Source organism: Panthera pardus, unplaced genomic scaffold, assembly GCF_024362965.1.
Source record: "Panthera pardus isolate Hobbes unplaced genomic scaffold, ASM2436296v1 HiC_scaffold_6, whole genome shotgun sequence".
Lineage (NCBI taxonomy): Eukaryota > Metazoa > Chordata > Mammalia > Carnivora > Felidae > Panthera > Panthera pardus.
This window is the reverse complement of record NW_026526991.1, coordinates 96,712,044-96,734,494: the sequence shown is the minus strand read 5'-3', so window position 1 is coordinate 96,734,494 and position 22,451 is coordinate 96,712,044. Positions and strand designations below refer to the sequence as shown.

General features: G+C 36.7%; 1 protein-coding gene across 1 annotated transcript; it reads right to left on the bottom strand.

Moving 5' to 3' along the window:
* On the bottom strand, nucleotides 1–16,463 carry LOC128774927 (NKG2-A/NKG2-B type II integral membrane protein-like). Its single transcript, XM_053894848.1, has 6 exons — nucleotides 16,277–16,463; nucleotides 15,873–16,004; nucleotides 15,369–15,422; nucleotides 14,744–14,868; nucleotides 377–480; nucleotides 1–121 (listed from the first exon to the last, which is right to left on the bottom strand). Exons 1-6 carry the CDS (start codon nucleotides 16,461–16,463, stop codon nucleotides 1–3), a joined length of 723 nt encoding a protein of 240 aa, XP_053750823.1.
* Nucleotides 16,464–22,451: the final 5,988 nt, after the last annotated feature.

The following is a 22,451-nucleotide window of genomic DNA, read 5'->3' as shown; positions in this document are numbered from 1 at the left end:
CTAAAATGCCTGGTGCTTACACACATATGGTCTCATTACTGAGCAGGGTACAAAATAAATTTTGTTTGTATCAAAATTGAAATATGGGCAACCGTTGTCACTCTCTGAAGATGCTGACAACCTGAAATACAGAGAATTATACCTCATCAATCTTGCCATAAGATTGCTTATATCTCTTACTAGGGACCATAGTATTTTGAGGAATGAACCATCCATTTTGACTCATACTTATATATCTCAATCTCAAGATTTCCCATACCATTTTCTCTGGAAAAACTTCAACTACTGTGATTATGCGACTGTTCACACATTGCTGTTTTTGTTTCTAAGAACAATTCTTGTGAGGCATAAAATCAAAAGTTGTCAGGAGACTTACACTTTGGGAGAAAATGTTAAGGCTTTTGGCTGCACAGATGAACTATGATGGCTTCTCTGGGAGCCTCTAATCCATGTAGTAGCAGAGAGTAAATTCAACAAAAACTATGAGAAAACAAATTTTATTGGAAGTCAAATACAAGCTCTTATAATCGTTTGAATGCTGTAATAACAAATAAAAGTTCATCCTTTCTTCCTTTATAGACACTTGCAAATTATAATATAATGTTATGCACTGGACAGTAAAGTATAAAATTATGTTAGTAGGACTAAGTGAAGAGGACAAACTGACCATGAAAACAATTTCAGAGTTTAGAAAATGGATCAAAGGTTAGTAACTTATGAAATATGTACGGTGGAGATTCAAGTCAGAAGCACATTTGTCACCTTCTCGCCTAGGATGCTCCCGTGTCTCTCCACCTGCCCACCCCTGGCTCAGTGATCCAGAAGATTGTAGCTTTTACAGTTCGGAGATGCTGCAAAGAGCAATGGTGCTGGCGCCACAGGGGGAGACCTGATCAGCACTGGGGATGGGGACGGGCACCCATTCATGTTTCAGCTCCAAGTGCTGATTTCGCTCGGAAATGATGAAAGAAACCCATACTTGTCCTGGTCGGAGTTAGCAGTGTTTGTTTCAAGCACTGTGACCCCCATAAATACAATGGAAAGACACTGGATGTGAGAATATAACGGAGGAGTTGACATTCGCTCTCCAACACTCTTAGCTTATGGAAAAAATAGACACACATGGAGAGGAGACCAAGAGGAACCCAGGAGAAAGTAAGAGCACAAGGAGACTTGGGAACTGAGAGTAAAGGTCTGAACAGTCCCCTCCCGCATTCACACACAGGCACTGAGGTCACACTGCAGAACGTGGAAGCTGTACTGACCTGCAGTGTTTGAACACACCCTTTCTTTAAAACAAAAACAAAAACAAAACAAAACAAAAGAAAACACTAGTAATTAACATCAAGGCTTCAAAGTCAAAGGTCATAAAAGTAAGCAATAAGAACACTGAAAAATGGAAGAAAACTATCAGCAAACAGACATCAGTGGAGAAGATGCTGCCATAAAGTTTTTACAACAAAAAACATAGGAAATCTACGAAAAATGAAACAGAATGCTATATTTTAAACTATATTTTAAACTATATTTTAAAACTATATTTTAAAAACTATATTTTAAAAAGTGTCTAAATAGAAAGTTAAAAAATGTGAAGAGAAATTGGAAAATATCTTCCAATGAAGGGAAAGCATATGTCAATAGCAACTTCTAATGGGCTAATTGCTGCACATATTAGAAAAAAGCATTGAAAAGTCCTTCTTATAAAGATATGTAAACTATACAGAAAACTTAGTTGAAATAATTACAGGAGCATGTGATGGCAGTAATTTAGCAAGTAGGAAATATCAATAGAGAAATAAAAGTTTATGAAGAAGCCACAGAGAATCTGAGTGAACAAATACATACCTGAAATGGAAAATTCACGAAATTTTCTCTACAGAAAGTCTGGGATTAGATAGAAAAGAACTGATGAACTTGGAGGAGTAACAAAATTTTTTTATTTCTTAGGATGAGACGGAAAAAAAGAGAAGAATTTACAGAATTCAGAGACTTTCAAAACAGTGTCAGGAAAACCAGCGTAGGTCTATGTAGAATATGAGAAGAACGGAGGCAGAAAAAAAACCAGGACAGCAATCTTAAGGCACGACGAATGAACAGCTTACTAATATCATTTAAAATATTTATAGACACCAGAGATGTAGCAACTGCTAACAGAATGAGCACATACAAATCCACATCTCATGACATCATAATAAAATGACCAAAGAACACCGGCAAATACAGACAAAGAAATAGTCTTGAGGGAACAGAGTGGATTGTGAAGTGACTTAAGTCAGTGTGAAAATCAGGGATGAGTGACACGTCTTTCACCTCCATCAGCCTTACACCACATTATCTGCCACAGAATCCATACCCCTGCCCTGCACACTATTTCCGCCTGGAATGGGATACAAGTAACAAGATGAAGGAACAGAAAGAGACAGACCCTAAGCCCCTCATGGAAACAATCCCTTAAAAATATTCAGACACAAACCATGTATAATCAGTCTAATCAGTTTTGATAAGGATATCAGAACGATTCAAAAGGGAAACAACGGATCTTTTACAAAGGGTGTCTGGAAACTGACTACCCACATGCAGAAGAATGAAGTTGGATGTTTACATTTACACTGTATACTGAAATTAACTCCAAATGAACTAAAGACATAAATGTAAGATGTAAAACTATAAAGTTTCTCAAAGAAAAAAGGGGGTATATTAAACAACATTGTATTTGGCAATGATTTCTTGGCTATGCCACCGAAACCACACAGCACAGAGGAAAAGTCCATTGTAGATAAGTGGGCAATATCAACCTGAAACATTTCTGTGCATTAAACGGCATGATCAGCAATGAAAATACAGAGTGGAAAAAAACACTTGCAAATCATATCTCAAACAAGAAAATCATATCTGAAATACATAAGGAATCTACAAGGCGGTAATGACTACAGCAAACACCAGAAACACAATTAAAAAAATGGACAAATAAATGAAATACACAAAGTTCCAAAGAATATATACAAATGGTGAAACATCATATGAAAAGATGCTCAATATCGCTAATGAGTAGAGAAATGCAAATCATTTTCACGATGAGTTATCACCTTATACTCATTATGATGGATGGAACACACACACACACACACACACACACACACACACACACACAATTGTGTCGGGGCACCTGGGTGGCTCAGTTGGTAAAGTCCGAATCTTGGTTTTGGTTGAGGTCATGATCTCACAGTTTGTGGGTTTAGCCCTGCATGGGCTTTTGTTGATGGCGTGGATCTGCTTTCAGATGCTCTCTCTCTCCCTCCTTTGGCACCTCCCCTGCTTGCTCTCTCTATCTCTCTCTCAAAATAAATAAATAAACATTTCTTAAAAATGTGTCAGTGAGGAGGTCGAAAAGGAGGAAACTCACACACGGTTTTTGGGAATGTAAATTGGTCAGCCCCTATGAAAACGTGTATGGAGCTTCTTCAAGAAATTAAAAATACAATTACCATATGAATCAGCAATCTCACATGTAGGAAACTATCTAAAAGAATTGAAAGAAAGATCTCAAAGATATATATACACCCATGCTCACTGCAGCATTATTCATTAGAGCCACGGAGTAGAAGTCACCCAAATGTCCACTAAGGGATGAATGGAGAAAGAAAGCATAGTATACATATATACATAACACTGTAGTATTATTCAGCTGTAAAAATGAAGGAAATCCTATCACCTACTACACTATGGATGAAACTCCAGGACACTATGCTAAGTGAAATAAGCCAGTCATACATACGAAATAAAAAATAAAACTGTATGATTCCACTTATATGAAGTATCCAAAGTAGTAAAAGTGATAGACAGAGCAAGTAGAATAGTGATTGCCCAGGGTTGAGGGGAAAGAGGAGAAGGGGAATTATTGTTCAGTGAGTTGAGTTCCAGTTTTAAAGGTGAAATTTCTAGATATCTTTTGGGCAACAATGTGATAGTTAACACTCCTAACATGTGTGCTTACGTTGGTTAAGATGCATGATCTAGCGAAATGCAATGTAAGATGTGAGACTGTATAATTCCCACTCTATGACCATCTGGAAAAAAACAAAATTATGGAGACAGTAAAGAGATCAGTGGTTGACAGGGTTTAGGGGGGAAAAGCATGGATAGGGGAAGGACAGAGGATTTTGAAGGATGGGAAACTATTCTGTATAACTCCATACGTGTCCTTATATATTTTTGTAAACTTTTAAAATGCACAACATCAAGAGTACCTGAAAGTAAACTATGGACTTTGGGTGATAAAGAGGTGTCAGTACAGGTTTATCAGTTGTAGCAAGTGAACCACCCACTGAGGGATTTTGAAAATGAGAGAGTCTACGAACTGCTTGTGCATTGACACACAGACAGTAGGGGAATGCAGAAAACCTCTGTGCTATGTCTGAGTTTTGCTAGGAGACTAAAACTTCTCTAACAAAGTAGTCTATTTTTTTAACATGGGTAATGTGGTAAATGTTGTTTTGTTGTGTTTTGTTTTGTTTGCAACAGCTTAAGAATAAAATGAAAGGCAAGCCAACAAAAATAGGTGATCATAGCAAGAGAAAGAGAAAAACAACTCATTATATTTAGGAAAATAACAATATGATTAATAGATAAGTTTCACCACGAAAATACTTAAAAAAACAAAACAACAACAACAACAAAAAAAACCAACTCCCCGCACACACACATAAAAACCCAAAACAAAAGAAAACAAAGCAAAAAGACCTGTCAAACAAGAATTATAATTCAGCAAAGCTGTCTTTCAGAAAGAAAAGATGCATAAAGACCCCACATCAAACACAAAACTTAACAATTTTTGTTAGTACACCTGTCTTTCAGAAATGATCTTCAAGCTAAAAGTAACTGATGTAGATGGTAAGGCATACCCACAAAGAGGAATAGAGATCAGCAGAAACGATAGATGCGTCAGTAAATTTCAAAACCTGTGTATTTTTCTCTCTGAATTTTGTTGAGAAAGAAGATTATCAAGGTCATTATTATAACACCGTATGGTAGGATGAATACCATATGCCTTATATTTTTTAGCAGTTACTAATATTTGTGTTGCAAAGTCACCACGAATGTTTCATTTCAGGTCTCTAATGTGAAATCATGAAAGCATAGAAGGTTCGTTGATGAATAACTGGTGTTCAGTAACCAGTGCTAGCCGGCCTCATTACAACCTGGGTAGAAGGATGGATTTCCCGTTCTCTCTGAAAGCAGATTGTTCCTATGAAAACATTCTGAAGCTGAAATGGTGTAAAGTGAAAAAGCAAATAACATTAACTTACATGGAAAAATGAGCATTTCCTGATATAAAAAGCAACCAGCCCCCCATAACCCATAACACATATAACCTCCTTAGGCTTTTCTGACACCTCAAGACACACCTTGTGAGTGGATACACAAAATAAATTGAGATGAAGCACAGACACTCAAAAATACAGTTCAACCCTATGCTTGATACTGATACACAGAGTATATAGTTTCTGAGAAATGAACTTGACAGGACGAATCTTGCTGCTTGGGGTATGAGCTGACACTAAACAGTAAAACTAGCCCTGAACACAATTTTCACTTTTCGCCTTTTGTCCTAAACACAAAAATCCCCTTCTGATTTCCGTTGTTCACCAAAAACTGGTATTGGTGTAGGGCTTTCAGAGAAGCAAAGTGAGGTAATCCAAATTTTTGGAAAGTTGAGGCATACCTATAATAGGTGGTGGAAAGGAGTTTGTTAGTGGTAATTTAATATATTTTATTGAAAATTAGTCAGGACTCATGGGGCGTAGATGACAATCAGTTAATTGTATACGTGTAAAGAGTGCCATGAGCAAGATGGAGACTAGGAGGTCATAATGCTCATCTGCCCACAAAATCAGTCAGAACAGTAACTAAACAACTTCAAACTAAAAACGGCTCAGGGAAAGCTCTAGACAAGAAAGAAACACCAAAAATCTGGTGCCGATCAAAAATCCAGGATGGTCCCATGGAAAGCAAAGGAAGCATTTGGCCTGCATCACCCAACCCTGCAGCTGAGAGCCACTTGGCACCTGGAGGAATCCCCTCATGGAGAGTCACCTCATGGAAAGAAGGGGAGCAGGAGAACCCACTAAGCTTCAACTATGGGGATGTCTGCAGCTTTTGCAACAGAAGGAGCCCGTCCATTCTAATCCCAGTTGTTGGAACAGCCCAGAGTGTGCCCTCTACACCTCCTCCCAGAGGCTGGAGGTGTTGCTATGATGAGACTTGCCATCAAGGGCTCCAATTCTGCTCTTAGGGATTGGTGGCCATAGCACGTCATGTATACAAGACTAGAACTGCGTCTGATTTTTGCCCACTCTTGGTCCCAGCTTAGGGCATTGTGTCACATTACTGAGGCTGTTTCCTGAGACCTGACCTCAGATCCTAAGGTGTGCCTTAACTGCCATTATGGGTGCAGATATTTGCTGCCTTGAGCCCCACTCACCGTATTCCATTTAATACCCTGTGTCTTCATTGCAAAGGATGCTCTTGCTGTTTGGAACCCCAAAACCCTCCAGGCCTAGACACTGAACTGCCATGGCTAACACCTGAAGACTTTTCTCCACCTATGGTAGCTCAAGGCTCTGACCCTTCATTGGTAGGCCAAGTCACCACTGCCTTGAGTCTCTTCTCTCCGGTCCAACTGTAGGGCTCTGAATCCTCATTGCTGCTGCTATACCGCTACATACCCAAACACACTTTCAGCTTCCACACTAAAGCCTAAGCTGTCATTGGAGACCAAGAATCTAGAGGTCTGTGTCCAGATCCCTGGGTCCTGACACATGGCTTTCACAAGCCACCACTGGATCATGCTGCTGCTATCTTGGAACTGCCACTTGGGACAGAGTGGAAACTTGGACTCCCCATCCCCAGCATATGTTACTACCACACACTGCCCATGGCCCCAGTCACCAATGAACCTTGTCATCCAGGGCCTCTGTACTTGCTACAATCCTCTGCTAGCCAGAGTCGCAAGGGTGAGTCCCTGAGACACAGGTACAGTTTGCGTGGAATATCTACACATGTCTCCAACCGAGACCCCAGCGCCACAGCCACAACAAATGAACCTATGCACCAAAAGCCAGTTGCTTTGGTAGTTCCATCTGTGCCTGATCGTGGGCAACAGATCCAATACTGCTATGAAGGCTCTGAGGTCAGCTTGCCGTACCAGACCCCAAAAAGGATCATCTCACAAGATCTTCTTCCTGTAGAAAGCAGGAGACAATGGGATGACATTCTGAAAGTGGTCAAAGGGGAAAAAAAAATATCAAACAAGAATGCCTTACTCAACAAATTGTCATTCAGAAATGAAGAAGAGATAAAGACTTTCCCGGCATCCTAGAGGATGGTGTATCAAAGTTTCAACTCTTGCCACAGATGGCAGTCAGGGGAAAGCAACAGCATGACTCCAGTGGTGGTTGTTAAAGCCATGTGTCAGAAGAAATTAGACATGTCTTACAGAAATGCTAAAAGGAATTCATTCAATTGAAACAAAAAGACAAAAATTGGTAACATTAAAATATATAACAAATGGAAAAACATTGGTATAGGCAAAAGGAAAAAGACCCTTGACTTTGGTGTAGGTAATGATTTCAGGAATAAGTCAGAAAAATCACAGCAAATCTAAAAAAGAAAAGAGGGACTGCATTAAACTAGAGACCTTCTGCCCAGCAAAGGAAAGAATCAAATAGTTGAGAGATCATGGAGAGAAGAGAAGAAAATATCTATAAACCAATATCAGATAAAGGACTAATATCTAATATATATAAAGAACTCATACAACAGAATAAAAACAAAGAGAGAAATCCAATGTAAAAAATGGGCTAAGTGCCTCAGTATACATGTTTTTGAAGACATACAAATGGTCTTTGTATGTATATTGTATGTACATTGTATGTATATTGTCTTTGTATGTATATTGAACATGGTTGTTCAATATCAAGAATCATGGAAATGCAATCCTTTGGGATTGCATTTCCTCCAGTCCTTTGGAGGAAATGTAAATTGGTTCTGCCACAATGAAAAATAGTATGTCACCCTTACATACGTGTTTACAGGAAGTGATCAATGGGGCACCTGTGTGGCTCACTCGGGAGAGTGTTCAACTTCAGCTCAGATGTTTAAGAATACAAATTTACGGGACTCCTGGGTGGTTTGGTCGGTTAAGCATCCGACTTCGGTTCAGGTCATGATCTCAGGGTTTCTGAGTTTGAGCCCCACGTCAGGTTCTGTGCTGACAGCTTAGAGCCTAGAGCCTGCTTCAGATTCTGTGTCTCCCTCTCTCTCTGAACTTCCACCACTCATGTCTGTCTCTCTCCCTCTTTCTCAAAAAAGAAATAAACATTGATTTTTTTTTAAAAGAATACAAATTTATAGCTAATAGATAATTTTTGGAGGTGTAATGTACAACATATGATTACAGACAACATTGCTGTATATTAAACTTCAAAGTTGCTAAGACTAATTCTAAGCTTCTCTCAACACATACAAAAAATGATAAATATGTGACATGAAAAGGTGTTATCTAACATGGCCATAGTAATCATATGGCAATACATAAATTTATCAAATGAACAGATTGTCAGCATTAAATGTGTGCAATGTGAGATGCCAACATCATCTCCACAAAAACAAACAAAAGATAGGTTTGTAATACCTACAACTATTGCTAAGGAAATAACTTAAGAATATACTAAAGACAACAGTAGAGGAAGTAAAATGGAACACTAATGTAGCATATGTTCAATACAAAAGATGTGAGGTAAAGTGGAAGAGGAAAACAAGACATAAGTATAGAATAAATAGCAAATGCGATACCTAAACCCAAATATCCCAGTAATTATACTCATGTGAATTAAATAAATATTCCAATTATAAGATAGAAAGTGTCATCCTGAATAAGAGAGTAATATCGACCTATATACTGTCTGTAACAGACACACTGTAGATTCAGACACAAAGAGGTGAAAATAAAGGGATAACAAAAAGTAGACCCTATTACCAGTAAGCAAAGATGTGAGCAGAAATGGCTGTTCTAATATCAAAGCAGCTGTTAAAACAAGAAATATTAATAGAAAGTACAAGAAACATTTCCAAATGTTAAGCCTGTCAATATAAGAGGAAGATCAAACAATTAAAAACATACATTATTTACCTAAGAACAGAACCCTTAAACACAGGAAATAGAAACTGACAGAATTAGAAGGGTAAGTAAACAATTCAATGAGTATAGCTGAAGACTGAAATCTCTTCCTTCAGTAAGACCAGCTTGCCACAAAAGCAGGAGGACTATGGAAGACTGTCAAAATAGTGGAACCAGCTTCACATAACTGACATATATAGAAAGTGTTCTAGGTCATCCATAGGGATCAAAAAGTTCAAGGATGGAAGCATGGAAATATTCAAGGTATTTCCTCTGAAGACAAGGAAACAAATGAGAAGAAACAATGGAAAGAAATCTGGGAAATTTCCTAACATATGGAAAGTGAGAGCCTCCTGAAACATGTACAGTTCAAAGATGAAATCTTGGAAAGTATCTTGTACTGGATGAGAGAAATCACCTTGTACTGGACGATAATAAACTGAAAATACATCAAAGCTTTTAGGATGAAGCTAAAGTAGTGTTTACAGACAATGGGTACCTTTGTCAATCACACACAAAGGAAGAATGTTATCAATGCAAGATCTCAATTGCTTCCCTCTCAAGCAGCAATGAGAGGAGCCAGGTAAGGTTATAGAAGGAAGAAATGACACACATACATTTAGCTAAAAACTGATCGTGAAGGATGTATAGTAGAATAACTCAAAGCAGCCCCAAATGACCAACACCCAAATATCCAAGAGCATCCACAATAGAATGGGCGAATGCAACCTAGGACAACCCGACAACAGAACAGCAAAGAGATGTGGACCATTGACAACTTCATGCAGCTACATATGGATGAACCACACAAGTTTGGCTTCGCCTGAAAATGCTAAACATAAAATATGCATACTCTATGATTCTATTTCTATAAACCGTTTTTAAAAGGCAGACAAGAAGTTGATAGGGGCATTTCGCAGTGTTGGCAATATTCATTTTCTCGTTCCACGCAGTGGTGACACTGAAAACTCGGCCATCTGCTGGCACGTGTACCATGTGACCCATCTGTATGTGCCTTGTACCACAGTAAAAGTATCAGAGGACGATATTATGAAGAAATGCGAATATATTTAAAACTAGATGGAACATTGGAAAAAATCCTACCAAATACAACGTGTGAACCAAAAGAAATAGATATAAAAATATCAGAAGTGTCTTAAAATTTCTAATACAGGAGGCGCCTGGGTGGCTCAGGCCGTTAAGCATCCGACTTCGGCTGAGGTCGCGATCTCACGGGTGCGTGAGTTCGAGCCCTGTGTAGGGCTCTGTGCTAACAGCTCAGAGCCTGGAGCCTGTTTAGGATTCTGTGTCTCCCTCTCTCTGTGCCCCTCCCCCGTTCATGCTCTGTCTCTCTCTGTCTCAAAAATGAATAAACGTTAAAATATTTTAAAAAATATAAAATTTCTAATACAATTTTTTCTGTAATGCAGAAAAATTTTCACACTCAGTTAGAAAGTATTTAGATGTTTATGAATAAAGAAAAATGTAATGCCAGCTTAAAAAGCAAAAAGAAATAATTGTAGGGTCAGAAAAGGAGGCTAATGAAATATGTGTCATATACTTTTTGATGGGAATACTAAAAAAAGAAGGAAATTACATATCAGGACAATCATAAGTAGATTTATTGAAGTAGTGCCCTGTTGTATTTACATTTGAAATGCCATAAATAATCTTCATTTATCACATTAGCAAAGAAGATCAATTGATGTGATTTCCGTGATACAGAAAGTAAATGATAAAACGAATATTTATTATTTTTAAAAAACCTTTCTAAAGGGGTGCCTGGGCGGTTCATTGGTTGAGTGTCCAACTCTTGATTTGGGCTCAGGTCATGATGTCAGGGTTTGTGAGTTTGAGCTCCGCATTGGGTTCTGCACTGACAGAGAGGAACCTGCTGGGAAGTTATTCTGTCTCCATCTCTCTCTCTCTCTCTCTCTCTCTCTCTCTGTCCCTCTCCCATGCACTTTCTCTGTCACACAAAATAAATAAATAAAAAATAAACATTACATATAACCTTTAGAAAGATATAAATGAATAGGAAACATCCATGCAACGATCCTGAATAGGTAGCATAACTCTGAAAATGAACTTGAATAAATTCACCGTTTAAAAAAGGACAATTTTGTGGGCACCAGGGTAGATCAGTCATTTGTGCTTCTGACTCTTGATTACTGCTCATGGTTCCTGAGATGGAGCCCCAGGTCAGGCTCTGTGCTGACACCATGGACCCTGCTTGGGATTCTCTGCCTCTCTCTCTCTCTCTCTGTGCCTCCCTCTGCTTGCATTCTCACTCTCTCAGAATAAATTAAGAAACATTTAAAATAAAAAGGATGATTTTTAAAGTACAAAACAGACATAAAAATACATAAGGACATTAATTAAACAGATGAGAAAGGGCAACATTTGTACCCACACAATATGAAATGCACAATTACACAAAAATGCAAAGTCATTCAGTGGAGAAAGTAGAGTCTTTTCAACAAATGTTCTGGAAACAATGGAGTATCAAATATGATTAATGATTATATACTTTATAATACACTAAAGTGCTCAAAATTCATCACACATAAAAAAGTTCAAATGTTTTATTACAAACGCATGACCTACAGTTGGCCAGAGATTTGATAGAGATCCATAGAAGAAGATATTGATGAAGTGTAGTTCGTCAAGATAATATCTGCTCTTGGAAGAGAAAAGACAGTCATAAACTTGTTAAGAAACATTTACAAACCATGCATCTAATAAAAGACTTGCCACCAGGGTACATAAAGAATTCTCAAAATACAATGAAAAAAAAGTAAAACTATTAGCAAAATATTTCAATAGATACGTCACCAAACACCATGTATAGATGGCAAGTGAGTACAGGAAAATAGGTCCAACACTATTAATCTTAGGAGCATTCAAATGAAAGCCACCCCAGACCAGACTTTCTGTTCTGGAAAGATGGAATGGATAGACGTTTCCCTACTCCTGCCACCAATACAGCTACAATCCCTGAGCGTTATACATAAGATGACATAAGATTCAGAAAGGTAATGAGAGCTGACAGATCCCAGCCCTGGAGACCCGAGGAATGACGTGGTGGTGAGCTCCCCGGAATTTCCCTCTACCCCACGTAGACTGGTGTCAGAGAGCCTAGCAAACCACAGACACCAACAGGTACACACCCAAGTCTCCACAATGTTTTTTCTCTCCAGTCAAAACAACAGAAAAAAAGGCGTGCTAGGAAGACAGAAAATTTTAGACACTAATTGGGTGATTCTAATAAAAAAAAAACACTGTTTTTTTTATTAAAAAAATAAAAAAAATAAAATGCATTGACTATCCACCAAAAAAATCAACAGGCATGCAGGGGGAAATCAAGACATTCTCCGATAAAGGAAAACTGAGAAAATGTATCACCACCAGACCTGCTCTGACAGAACTCCTAAAGAGAAAAATTGGTAAAAGAAGGCCTCTTGAATCATCAGGAAGAAAATGAGAACAAAAGAAAGAATAAAACTCTCATTAGGTCTAATGGACTTTCCTTCACTGGGTTTTCTAAATTGTTTGATATTTGAAGCAAAATTATCAGTTGAAGCAAAATTGTAACATCCATGTGATTCTCAATGTAAGTAGAGAAATACTTAGGGCACTTACAGTATAAATAGGACACGGTAAGGGTCCATAGAGGCAAATAAGTCTCTGTGTTTTACTCAAACTGCCGTGAGTTGTGATGGGCTGTATAGACTGTGATCTATGAATATACAATTATCTGTATAAAGATATATAATATCTATATTCTTTATATGAAGGAGATTAGATCATATGTGTACCTACATACAACTTTAGGTATATGAAGTTGTTTATGAAGAAAAGACCTACTTTGCTATATGATGCTCTGTCAATAAGATCATAATTTAGAAAAATATAACCTTCACTTTTATCTCACCGCATCAGAAATATAGCATCACTAAAAATAATTTCTAATTGGATCATAAACCATAATTAAAACCATAAAGCATCCTTAAAACCATAAAGAAATAAAGAAAAAGGTAAATTCAGGAAAGTAATGTAGGAAATCATATTCATAAACTTTGGCTAACTTCTGAAATAGATCCCTAATAATCATTGTAAGACACAAAACGCTAAGTAGGACCATGGGAACATTAAAATTCTGATCATTAAAAGACTCCAATATGAGAGTAAAAATGCATGTCACAAGTATTTGCATCTTAAAATCTCAAAAAAGAGCTCGTATCTAAAATATGACAGCGACTTTTAAGAAGAGAAAAGAAGACACTGCCCTGGAGAAATGGGCAAGAGACACAACCCAGCATTTCTTATCCCATAAAACAGAATCGCCTTAAGCTTTACAACCCAGGTAAATGGTATTGTTTATAACCATCAGAACTTACTAATTAATTTTATGGAGTTTGGGATCAAAGGATGATTTGCTATAATGTACATTTACACAATAAAATAGAAAAATGTAGAGATAATTCAATATATTGAAATATACACATATCCATGACTGTACAAGCTCATACTAATGGTTACAGGGTAGTGTAGTATGAACATATGTAAATACAATTATGGTATATTTATACACTTTTATTTTATTATGAAACCAATAACATTTATATAACTTAAATATACTATGTATTACGTCGCTATGTGTAATAAATGATTATACATATGATAGGTGGAGGAAGACAAAGAAAAGACTTTTCCTAACATAATTATTCATAATACCCACATGGGAAAAAGGAACTAAATTTCTGAGAATGGTTTTTAACATGTCATATACATAGGAGAGCAGTGAAAATTCTCAAACTATAGACAAGTGTGTTACTATAGATGGATTACAAGTAGCACCTGGGAGAGAAGGGAGGCACACATAAAAATGCACCCTGAATGATTCCATTGATAAAATCCCCAAAATAAGCAGAGATATTTCATAAAATGAAAATGGGCAGGCCTGATAAAGGCTCTAAACTTCTGTCTCATGATGTAATTTAGAATTGTGTGATTCTAAGTCTATTGTAATCAATGTGCACAATCATACGCCTCGTTTCCTTGATGTGTTGTAAAATGAAATAGTAAAGTTAATTTCAGACAAAAGAGCATTTCCAGAAGAACAGGTTTCTATGAAAAGCAAGAACTGGAAATTATCAAATGTACATTCAAGGTATAAAAGTATAAATAATGTGTCAGAAAGTCAAACCATGGGATATTAAGGACTTTAAAAGAAATAAACTACAAATACATAAAACTATTGATGAATTCTGGAAGCATAATATTAACTGACAAGCATTTAAAATTTTTTTTAATGTTTATTTATTTCTGAGAGACAAAGAGAGAGCATGAGCAGGGGAGAAGCAGAGAGAACAGGGAACTCATTATCTGAAACAGGCTTCAGGCTCTGAGCTGTCAGCCTGACAGAGCTTGATCTGGGACTCGAAATCACCAACCTTGAGATCATGACCTGAGTAGAAGTCAGATGTTTAATAGACTGAGCCACCCAGGCGCCCCATTAACTGACAAGCTTTTAATAGAATCTGGAAACATTTGAAAACTTACCTTGTCCTCTTCGTCATCATAGTAGAGCAGGTTAGAGTTCTTAGAAGCACAGGACGTCAAACTCTTGTTCCACGATTTTCCCTCAGTGCTAACGTAATAGCAATTGTTGGAATACGTAAACCACTCTTTCGGACAATGACAACAGAGACACGCTGGAGAGAGATTATGAGATATTATCCAAAAAGCTTTGAATATTACAAAATGAAACTTTACATAGTGTATATGGATACACATATGTGTACATAACATTCGTAGACCCTCACAAGCTGGTAAAATTAAAACAAAACACACACACACACACACACACACACACACACTCAGAGAAGAGTGAGGCTTTCATCCCCTAATTTATGTGCCCATATAAAGCAACCACAAAAATGTCCATCTATACATGTCCTGAGAGTCACTGAACAAAATCAGCTTTATGGAATGATTTATCTTTTATCATGTTATAGGAGGAGGAAATGTGAAGCAATTGGTAACAATGGTTATGGTGATTTTAAATGAGTATTTCTTCATATTGTTGTCTAAGAAGTAACACTCTCCTATAATCATTATTACCTACCTTAAGATAGAGATAGAAAGACACTAAACTAGTAGTAGAATTTTGCAAGGGATATTGTACCTTTCTGGATTGTTGTTTCCAGGGATGTTTTGTTCTGCGCTGGTCCTTCAGTAGCTAGAACATTAAAACAATTCTCAAAAAACATAATATTAAATAAAATAAATCATAATATGTTGAGTTTCTTAGTTTGAAATTGGGTGTGCTATTTTACCAGACAAATTTAATAAAATAATGAACATGAGGGGGGAAATACTTCAAAAGCTTAAAGAACCAAACCTCACCATCTCTTACAATATTTGGTTTAAGCAATCTCAAGAATTAATGCATATTTCACCAAAAAGTCTCTTGTATGACTTGCCTTTGAGTTATTAAATCCAAATATGTGTTTAATTCTCCCTGTATTTATTCTCTTATTTCTACTTTAGATAACCTCTAAATAATCATTCCACACTTAGAGCACACATGCATTAAAATGAGATAACAAATTCAAAGTGTTACACAATATGTCGAGGAACTAATGATCAGTAAAGTGAAAAATTCCCTTTTAGTCAAACACATACTTACAGGGGATAACAGCTATTGTTACCACAGTGGACATCAAGACGAGGCAGAGGATTCCCAAGATACCAGCAATGAGCTTCTCTGGACATGAAGGTGAGTAGTAGGAAGAGAAATGCAAACACTGAGAAAGGATGCCTGGAAACAATCATTTACGAGATATACAAGCAAGAGAACCGACAATGCACAGGGAATCACATACAATAACCTGCACCTCAAACCCATCACTATCATTGGAATCTTCTCTCAGAATATACCAATGCATTCAATTACAGTACCACATTCCAACCTCCAGCTCTGGTCCTCACAAATGAAAACTATGTGAGATCACTTCCTACTCTTTCCCTACACCCCTACACCCCAACTTCAAATCCTAAAACAGACATACTTGTCTGCATTAAATGTTTTACCTTTGCAGGGACAGTTCTTGCCATTCCCTTGAAGGGCCCGAGAAGCATTTTGAAGATTCAATTCTGCATAGGCTATCTCCTCCTCTGTTACTGAAATGGAACACTTCGTGCCCTTAGGTTGCACTTGCTGTCTTTTTGAACCCTTAGCATGATGGAGTTCCGCATAAGTCACGCCTTGGTTGTTCATGTCTGCAGCTGAGTAGTGTCAGCTACAATGTGGATGAAACTGCCCTGAAGGTCTTGATCAAGAGTGTGTGTCATGTGCTGATGACATTGCTAGTCCAGTGACACCGTGTGGGGTGCAGGGTGAGGAATACTCCTCATTTGCAGTTGAATAATGTAAAATCTGATACTAACTTCCACAGAGCTTGAAATAAGTGTTTCATTATAGAATAAATGTTTTTTTACAATAATAGCGTAATAATACTGATTGGAAAACATGTAAGGCACTAAATTAGTGAAGAAGAAAGGAATTCATGAATAATACTGTCCTCGTGAATGTAAGGAGTTTCCACAGGCATATTTCAACAGTATTAGAATATCCAGGTTAAAATTTAAATGTTGTATTAGAAACAAAAGTGTTGCACCAATTTTTTGACAATGTTAAAGCCATTATTGGTTAAAAATGAAAGGCTCTAGACGGGAGAATATTATTTTTAGCATATATTGGAATTTCCTGTTGAAAATGACTTTGATTTAGATATCTTTACTAAAATATTGCTATCAAAGCAATATTTTATTTTGAACATCTATGGAGTCGTGAGAATCGTTAAATTTTAGAAGAAATATTTTATATGTTGCAAAATGTTACATGACGCACTAAAATTACCCAAAGCAGGAACAATGGTGAAAACAGAAAGAAGCAAAGCATTTTTTAAAAGCGGACTTAACATCAGAAAGTGACAACTGATTTAGTGGCAGAAATATGAAATCATAAAATGATAAATAAAAGGGTAGATCATTTATGAAAGCACACATTTGTCACAAGCTTCTAGAAAGTTCTATGTTTTCAAAGGCAGTGATGGCAGCTCTAGGTGTATAGTTATGCTAATAAATCACAGAAATGTAATTTCAGACTTCAGTCAAGGAGCTGTGCAGTCAGTGAACTCTGGAATTATTCCTGTCTCTCCAAGTACAAAGTACCACCTTTAAAAATTATTTCCTGTCTAGCTATCTGGTTTACTAATCTAAAATAGGAAATAAAATATGTAAAATATAATGCATATAAAGCAGTTAAACTCAATCTCTCTGTTGTAGAGTCTCAATAATATATTAGTTATTTTATTTTTTTAACACCATAAGCATTCATCATTACTGATTCATATCGTTAGACCATGGAAGATAATTCATCACACAGGAGTGTCTTTCAGTATTGAGTAACTTTCTTGGCCAAGTTTTGTTCAATTTTATAAAAGATTCTTTGGATTCTTTACAGTTAAGTTTAAAATAACATTTTACAGAGAGTACCTCACTTGCATTTTATGAAAAATCAAACTGCTTTCTTTTATCGAAGTGAATGTGTGAGGCATTACATTTGACCATAAAGGTCATAAAGATATATCATAAAGATATAACGGATTCATTTTAAGAATCTATTTTTGAAGGCTGGGTAAGCATTGAATAATGTGTAACACATCCTTGATGACAATTGATGACAAATCCAAATTAAGTGTCCTTTGTCATGATGCTTATGTGACCGCACCTGAAATTCTATTGACATGCAAACCCAATTTTGCATATGCATATGCTCTTCACGACTTCTCTACAGGTAAGAATTTGAATATTTTCAGATCTCTGATATATTTCATGCTCATTCTTGTTTGTTACCCTGAATTGTTGGAATACAGATACCAATGTTCTCTGTGATTTCATTGTATATTAGCTGTGCCTCAGGTGCATCCCACCAGCATTTATAATCTCCCAATCACTGGGGTGACTACTAGAAAGGCAGGACCGTGGTGACACATACCTTCTGTTGGCCAGTCACGCATCGTCCAGAGGGAACCAGGTTCCTCTTGTAAACAGAAAATATCTGTGGCCTTCACAGACTGCGGGCCCTGTGGGACCTCCGAGTGAGGCAATAGTGGAAAAAGTAGATTTCACATCAATGCGTCACTTCAAATTTGAACAGGAAATTCTTACCCTTGGGCTATTTTGAAGACACTTTATCTCATCACACACCTCCAGAAGCTTTGAGCTTGCGGTGTATCATTTAGTTTGTGCCTCAGCAAAGGCCTCTGACAAATTTTATGTTCCACAAGACATTGGGGTCAGAGACTTGACCCCCAGGTTGTTCCCTTGTTTCCACCTGCATGACAAACACTGAGCATTTAGGTAGGCCTTGTGTAAAACATCTTTGATGTTTAAGTTTTATTTTTAGGCAAGGTTGCTACATCTACATATTATATGCTTCTTTTTCTTATGCCCTTGATGTGTCATTTCTATTATACTGAAAATATTCTAAAATCATCAACCTGTCCACAGGTATTTAATTATATTTGACACTAATAGTGAAGAATGACTACATTTTCAATTTTTTTAACTGCCATAAAGACATCAATTTCTGGATTTATCTGATCAATTTTTCTACCTTTGTTTTTAATATATCTACATTCTATTTGTAATGTATGTAAATAAGTTATTGAAGCTTCTGCTGGAAAAAATAAATGCCTGTGGGAAGGATAAAACATAAAATAATATTGAGCAGCAGCACCATGCCAGAGATTTGAATATTAAATAATTATTCATGCTATTTACTTATTCATTGTCCAATGGTAGCTAGGTGTCTGTATTTAAATAGGAATATTTGTTATAAATAAAAAAAGCCTAAGTCTTACTATGTAGGGGAAAAATTAATGAATGTTTAACTATTTCACTTAACTCAAAATACTGGGGCAGGGCAGAGAAAATACTTTTAAAAGACAATTAAATAACATGAGCATCCAAGCAATAAAACTTTGTATCTAAATTACCTACTTTGCATCAATGGAATTCTTTTGCTTTTTGCCATTGTTGGATTTGATATGCTAATAATTTTGGGTATATTTACCTATATGTTTCTTTTGGTCTGTAGTTCTGTTTTGTTTTGTTCTTTGTAAAATGGGTTGACAATACTATTTTCATTTTCATGTATTTATTTTTCATGCTGTATAGTTAACATAGGATATTACATTAAGTTCAGGCGTAGACATAATCATTCATCATCTATACCCATTATGCTATCATCATCGTGATAAATCAGCATGATCACCCATCACCATACAAAATTAATATAATAGTATTGACTATATTCTCTATGTTGTAATTTACTGTGGGAAATAAGCTTAGGAATCCCTTGGGCTTACACCAATGGGTTAACAAGGCATAAAGAAATACAAAGCCAAAGGACACTCACATGTGAGTTTGGGTAAACAAGACAAGGCAACCATGAATAGGGAAGTGCAAAGGCAACCCAGAATAGAGAGGGGGTGCAGGGCCCCCGGAATAGAGAGGGAGGGGCAAAGGCCCCAAAATAGGGAGAGGCAAAGGCACCAATATAGAACGTAGGTATATGAAATAAACAAGATTAGATATTCAGGGTGGAAATACCCCCAATTTAGTACTAGAGCAGAAAGATGCTTTCACAAGAAGAAAGGGCCAAGTTAGGTAAACAGGTAAGTTGGGTTATAGATCTCAGTGCTCCAGGTGAAGCAGCCCAGAGCAGAGATGATTAACAAAAAAAAAGGTGCCTTGTTAACTCTGAGGGTATTTCCCCTACCTGCCTCATCCCCTAGACTAGCTAAGATATACAGAGGTGATGCCTCATGTCCGCTGTAAACAACCTTCTTCCCGACTGCCAGGCGCCCAGATTTTGTTTTGTTTTAACCCAAACCCCTAACCCCAAATATCTTCAAGAACCCCTTTCCCTCACATCCACAAGTTAATGTTCCCAGATTCACTGTCTCTTTGTGCACATCCATCACCATGTTTGTAAGCCTTCTGATTGTAATAAAAATGGGGCAAGGACCCTTATTCGGAGCTCTTGTGTTTTCCTGGACATTAGCCATCTCTCATTTTCCATCCTGTGTCCCCCTCTCTTGCTAGACAAGAGAGAACTTCAGACCCAGAGTCTACAATAATTTACATCCCTGTGAATTATTTATTTTACAGCTGAAAGTTTGTGCCACTTACTTTCTTTCATCCATCCCTTGTCCCCACCCCCCTACGGAAATCAACACCTTTGGTCTCTCGGTATATGAGTCTATTTATTTTGTCTGTTTCTTTGTTTTTGATTTGACATCATTAGGTAAATCATATGGTATTTGCTTTTCTCTGTCTGCTTCATTTCATTTAGCATAAAACCCTCTTGGTCCATCAATGGTGTCAAAAAATGAGAAAAGTTTGTGAGGAACCTCCATATTGTTACCCATTGTGACTATATCAATTTAAAATCCCACCAACAGTCCGTACAATTCCCTTTCTCCACATTCACACCAATATTTGTTATTTCATGTGTTTTTGATTCAGACATGTGTGAGGTACTATCTCATTATGGTTTTGATTTAATTTTCCTGATGATAAGTGATACTAAGCATCTTTTCACGTGTCTGTTGGTGATCTGCATGTCTTCTTTTAGGAAATATCTATTCAGGTCCTTGGTCCATTTTTTAATCACGTGTTTATATTCCTTTTGTGTTAAGATGTAGGAATTCTTCATATATTTTGGATATTAAACCCTTGTCCAATATATCATTGGCAAATATCATGTCCCATTCAGTAGGTTGCCTTTTCGTTTTGTTGACAGTTTCCTTGGCTGGGCAAATGCCTTGTGGTTTGGTATATTTATTTTTCATTTTGCTGCCATTCTCTATGAAAACAGAACCAAAAGAATAATGATGAGAACTGTCTCCATGAGTTTATTGCCTATGCTTTCTTTAGGAGTTATTGTTTCTGATCTTACCCCTACATCTTTAATTCATTTTAGGTTTCTTTTGGGTTTGGTATAAGCAAGTAGTCCAGTTTGATTCTTTAACACATATTTTTCCAGTTTTATAAACACCATTTACTGAAGACTCTCTTTTCCCTTGTGTCCCTTCTTGCCTTCTTGTCACATTTAATTGATCACATAGACACAGATTTATTTCTGGGCTTTTTACTCCATTCCTTTGATCTATGTGTCTATTGTTGTCCCATACTGCTTGGATTGCTAGAGCTTTGTAGTAGATTTTGAAATATGTTTCTTCCAGTTTTGTTCCTCTTTATGATGATTGCTTTGGGTATTCAGAGTTTCTTGTGGTTCCATACAAACTTTGAGGTATTTATTCTCGTTCTATAAAAATGCTATTAGTATTTTCATAATGATTACATTGAATCTATACATCATTTTGCATAATATGGATATTTTCACAATATCATATCTTCCATTCCATAAGCACAGTATATATCTTCTTAGTTATTTCTTTGTGTCATCCTCAAATTTCTTCTAACAATAGCTTAAACTTTCAGCGTGTAAGAATTTCACCTCCTTGGTTAAAATATTCTTTGGTAATTGATTCTTATAAATGCAATTATAAATGCGATTGTTTTAATTTCACTTCCTCATAGTTTGTTACTACTGTATAGAAGTGCAACAGATTTCTCTTTATTTTGTATCCTGCAATTTAACTGATTTCATTTATTAGTTCTAATATGTTTCTTTGGTGTAGTGTCTCAGTATATTTTTTTTTCTAGAGAATTATGTCATCTGCAAATAGTGACTGCTTAGTACTTTCTTTATCAGCATGGGTGTCTTTTATTTATTCTTCTCTGATTTCTGTGTCTAGGACCTCCAGTATCGAATAAAAGTTGAATAAATGCTGTAAGAGTGGACTTTCTCATCTTGATCCTGATGTGAAAGGAAAAGCTTTTGGCTTTTCACTGTTGCAAATGATGTTAGTTGTAGGTTTGTAAGATATGAACTTTATTATATGGTGGGACATTCCTTCCCCACACACATTCTGTGAAGTATTTATTATAAATGAATGTTGAATTTTGTCAAGTGCTTTCTCTGCATCTATTGAGATTATCATATGAGTTTGATTTTCAGTCAGTTAATGTGGTGTGTCAAGTTGATGGGTTTGCAGGTCTTGAACCATCCTTGCATAAGTGGAATAAACCCACGTAATCATGGTGTAAGATCCTTTTCTTGTATTGTGGA